Source organism: Salvelinus namaycush, chromosome 20, assembly GCF_016432855.1.
Source record: "Salvelinus namaycush isolate Seneca chromosome 20, SaNama_1.0, whole genome shotgun sequence".
Lineage (NCBI taxonomy): Eukaryota > Metazoa > Chordata > Actinopteri > Salmoniformes > Salmonidae > Salvelinus > Salvelinus namaycush.
This window is the reverse complement of record NC_052326.1, coordinates 39,991,979-39,996,481: the sequence shown is the minus strand read 5'-3', so window position 1 is coordinate 39,996,481 and position 4,503 is coordinate 39,991,979. Positions and strand designations below refer to the sequence as shown.

Genomic DNA, 4,503 nt, shown 5'->3' with positions numbered 1-4,503 from the left:
CGAAACAAAAACACGTCTACACTGCTACGCCATCTTGGATCAATAATATGATAAGGTTCCACAGTTGACAGTGCATGTCAGAGCAAAAACCAAGCCATGAGTTTGAAGGAATTGGCCGTAGAGCTCCGATACAGGATCTGGGGAAGAGTACCAAAAAATGTCTGATGCATTTAAGGTTCCCAAGAACACAGTGGCCTCCATCATTCTTAAATGGAAGAAGTTTGGAACCAACAAGACTCTTCCTAGAGTTGGCCGCCCGACCAAACTGAGCAATCGGGGGAGAAGGGCCGTGGTCAGGAAGGTGACCAAGAACCCGATGGTCCCTCTGACAGAGATCCAGAGTTCCTCTGTGGAGTTGGGAGAACCTTCCAGAAGGACAACCATCTCTGCAGCACTCCACCAATCAGGCCTTTATGGTAGAGTGGCCAGACGGAAGCCACTCCTCAGTAAAAGGCACATGACAGCCCACTTGGTGTGTGCCATCCCTACGGTAAAGCATGGTGGTGGCAGAATCATGCTGTGGGGATGTTTTTCTGCGACAGGGACTGGGAGACTAGTCAGGGCCGAGGGAAAGATGAGCGGAGCAATGTACAGAGAGATCCTTGATGAAAACCTGGACTCAGGACCTCAGACTGGGGCAAAGGTTCACCTTCCAACAGGACAACCCTAAGCACACAACCAAGACAACGCAGGAATGGCTTCAGGACAAGTCTCTGAATGTCCTTGAGTGGCCAAGCCAGAGCCCGGACTTAAATCCTATCAAACATCTCTGGAGAGACCTGAAAATAGCTGTGCAGCAACACTCCCCATCCAACCTGACAGAGGTTGAGAGGATCTTCAGAGAATGGGAGAAACACCCAAATACAGGTGTGCCATGCTTGTAGCGTCATACCCAATAAGTCTCAAGGCTGTAATCGCTGCCAAAAGTGCTTCAACAAAGTACTGAGTAAAGGGTCTGAATACTTATGTAAATGTATTATCAGTTTTAGTTTTTAAAATAAATTATCAAACATTTCTAAAAACCTGTTTTAGATTTGTCATTATGGGGTATTGTGTGTAGATTGATGAGGAAAATGTTTTAATCCATTTTAGAATAAGGCTGTAACGTAACAAAATGTGGAAAGTCAGGGGGTCTGAATACTTAACGAATGCACTGCAGGAGTACCTGTTTCTTTGTTAACCGCTCAACACAGAATAGCCGCATGTGCGCACTCCCTCAAATTGTTTGGAGAAAATATCCTTTATTTTATTCAGGTGTGTTCGAATTGTATTCTTCATACTATAAAATAATTCCACGGAATTCTAAGCAATTGCTGTCTGCTAAATGAACTAATGTAACCCACAACCATATGGAATAGCCAGATCAGAGCCTAACATAAGGACAACTCAGAGTATGCCATTCTGTTCTTCCAAAATAGACTACATTTTTCTTCATGTCATGTTTCTTTAGACCAGCCTAAAATTAATTATGGATTTATTGTAATGGTGTAGGCTAAATTACATGGATTTCTTATTTTTTAAATGTAGATGTCCCAGAGGTCTGATTCAGTGGCTTGTAGGCTCTGGGTGGAAGCCATGAGATGCTAAATGGGTTTGTTAATTAATGGTCAATTATCGTGAGACCGGCAGTTATTTGATGACAATCACCAGGGTGACAAAATTTAATGACCGTGATAGCCCTACTTGTAACAGATGTTTTCATTACATTATAAATGAAAGCATGAATAAGCAAAATCCAGTTCTGACATTTATTGGTATATTGAATCATATTTACATGATCGTACTATATTATACAGTATATATTTAGCCATGCTGTATGTTCTTCAAGTGCTTCATAAGAACGAGGAAAGTCATATACACATCTCATTATACTAGGATCTGACACTACATTACAAGGAACAGTGCAGGCATTATAGGAACGAGAATACACCAGCAGCTAACACACAACTCTTACTCGATCGATAAAGAGCTCTGCCGCAGCGTCCTCAAACTCCTTGGCGTCCATGTTGCCCCCGGCTGGCTCCGCTCCAGCCATAGCCTGGGCCAGCTTACCGGGCGAGATCTTAGCACTCGCCTCCAGGTAGCGGCTAACCTTAGCCTCTAGGTAGGGATTGGCCTTAGCATTAGCATTAGAGTAGTGGTTAGCATCTGAGGAGCCACCATCAGACCGGGAGGTCTCCAGGGCTTCATGGAGGGTGCCCAGCACAGCCAGACATAGTGTCCGACCAGCAGGCCCCTCAGCTGGGCCGCAGACCTCCGCGTACAGCCTCTGCGCCCGCCGGATGTAGTCAGAAAACACAGCACACGTCAGCACACCGTGCCTGAAGATGTCGTAGGGCACGGCCTCATGGTCCTGGCAGTGGAGCCGGCGTAGCAGAGGTGCTGAAGTGGAGATGGGGACACCTCCCTCGCTGCAGAGACACTTTAGAGTAGAATATAGCAGAACAAAATACTTAGATGTCCATCTACAACAGAAATTTGTATTTTACTCTGCTCCCAAATACCTCAGACAACACACAAACACAGCACTTGAGAAGACCACACAGGGTTAGCTGCAGAGGTTAAGGGCTAGATTCTATCCGATCTCCCCTTTTAGGCTATGCACCATATATATAATATATATCATATTTATTTATTGTCACGCACTGAATACAACAGGTGTAGACTTTACAGTGAAACTTAAAAGGCAATGTTTCCTCATTCACGGAGACCACATTCACAGTAAATGCTGCATATGTCTGCTCAATCAAAAATGATCTTTAAATGTCAATCACGCTATAACGCTGACCTAAGTGCCTTGCTCAAGGGCACAATGGAAATGAATGGTTTCTGAAACCATCAGTGTTTACAGTATGACTTGTCAATTGTATACCCTACCTGGAGGGTGTGTGTGTAGAGGCGGCCCCTGACCCCCCCACCTGGGCTGTTAGAGCTGCATTGACCAGCAGGGCCACTGGGACCCACTGCTCCTCGCCGCTGGGGCCCTGTCTGCGTTAGCAGGTCGTAGGCCACACGGACGTTGTTGCTGAAGGCAGATCTGAATACATACACACGTGGACGTACACATCACAGGAGGACAGGCTCGTGGTAATGGCCGGAGCTGTCGAATGATGTCAAATACATGGTTTCCATGTGTTTGATGCCATTCCGTTGGCGCCGTTCCAGCCATTATTATGAGCTGTCCTCCCCTCAGCAGTCTATACTGGTACACGTGCACAGGCACACATGGATCATTTCCACTGGGAACAGACATCAGTTCAACGTCTAGTTATGATTAACATTTGGTTGAGCAGTTGTTAACTAACGTAAATTCAACCAAAAATGTCACCTGGTCATTGGATTTAGGTAAAAAAATATGTTGATGACTTTTAGCAAATCCAATCAGTTTTCCACGTTGATTCAACACCACACATATTTTTTATTAATATCACATGGAAACACGGTTGATTGAAGCCGTTTTTGCAGAGTGGGTTGTGTTATTTCATTGTGAGATAAAACGAGAACAAAGACTTTAGCTTGGCAGTCGCAAAATGCATGTTCTTTCTGGTTTACCTCTGAGAGTGATGCGCTAGACGCAGGTGCCATAGGGCTCGGCTCAGCTGCTGCTGCTCGTGTGCGCCTGCGCCGAGGTTTAGCAAATCTCCATCGCTGCAGCATCCACCCGTCCCATTCTCAGCCTCGGAGGCCTGATTACAGAAATGGTCTGCCAAAAAACCCATTGGGTCCTCCGACCTGGCCTCTACCATCTTTAGCAGAGCCCCTCGGAGTAACTCCCCGACTCCCGCCTGCGATAGGAACTCCCGCTCGGTGTCGGTCTTGGTCGGTTTGGATTCGGACATCCCCGAAGTTCCCCCGGACCGACGTTTCTCCGCCATAGTCTTTCTAGGTAGTGACGGAAGTGATTCGTTCCTCAGGACAGCTCCGTTTGGAAAACGTAATCGTTGTGGATGCTCATCCTGCTCCATTGCACACCGCAGTAATGTAAAATCTCCTTGAATGTAAAATGTGTGTGCTTAATCGTGATGACAGAGATAAAAACTCGACAAATTATTGATTTGTCTCTCGCTCTCTGGCACTGGTTGCTAGGGACGCTATTTCATGCTCCGGATGTGATGTATGAGTGTCAAAGATCATCTCAATGGTTGCTAAAATGGGAAGAGGACTGGCCATGTAGCGTTGCTCTGCCTTCTTGACATCTCAGTCGACCAGACAGGTCGTACAGGCCCTAGTTTTGTCGCACCTGGACTACTGCATGGTCACGTGGCAAAGAAACAGAAACCCAGTGGTAAATTGTAGTTGGTCCAGAACAATGCAGCACGTATCGCACTTAGAATGTATACGGAGGGGAAGTGTCAGCAACACGCATGTAAGTCTCTCCTGGCTCAAAGTTTAGGAGAGATTTACTGCATCACTATTGGTCTTTGTGGGACGTATTGATGTGTTGAAGGAAACTGTCTGTTCAAGCAGTTGGCACACAGTTCGGACACAACACAAGACATGCAA

General features: G+C 46.1%; 1 protein-coding gene across 1 annotated transcript; it reads right to left on the bottom strand.

The window, feature by feature from the left end:
• Window positions 1-1,354: 1,354 nt before the first annotated feature.
• tpgs1 (tubulin polyglutamylase complex subunit 1) lies at window positions 1,355-4,060 on the bottom strand. Its single transcript, XM_039016254.1, has 3 exons — window positions 3,553-4,060; window positions 2,878-3,037; window positions 1,355-2,422 (listed from the first exon to the last, which is right to left on the bottom strand). Exons 1-3 carry the CDS (start codon window positions 3,963-3,965, stop codon window positions 1,937-1,939), a joined length of 1,059 nt encoding a protein of 352 aa, XP_038872182.1. The 5' UTR covers window positions 3,966-4,060; the 3' UTR covers window positions 1,355-1,936.
• Window positions 4,061-4,503: the final 443 nt, after the last annotated feature.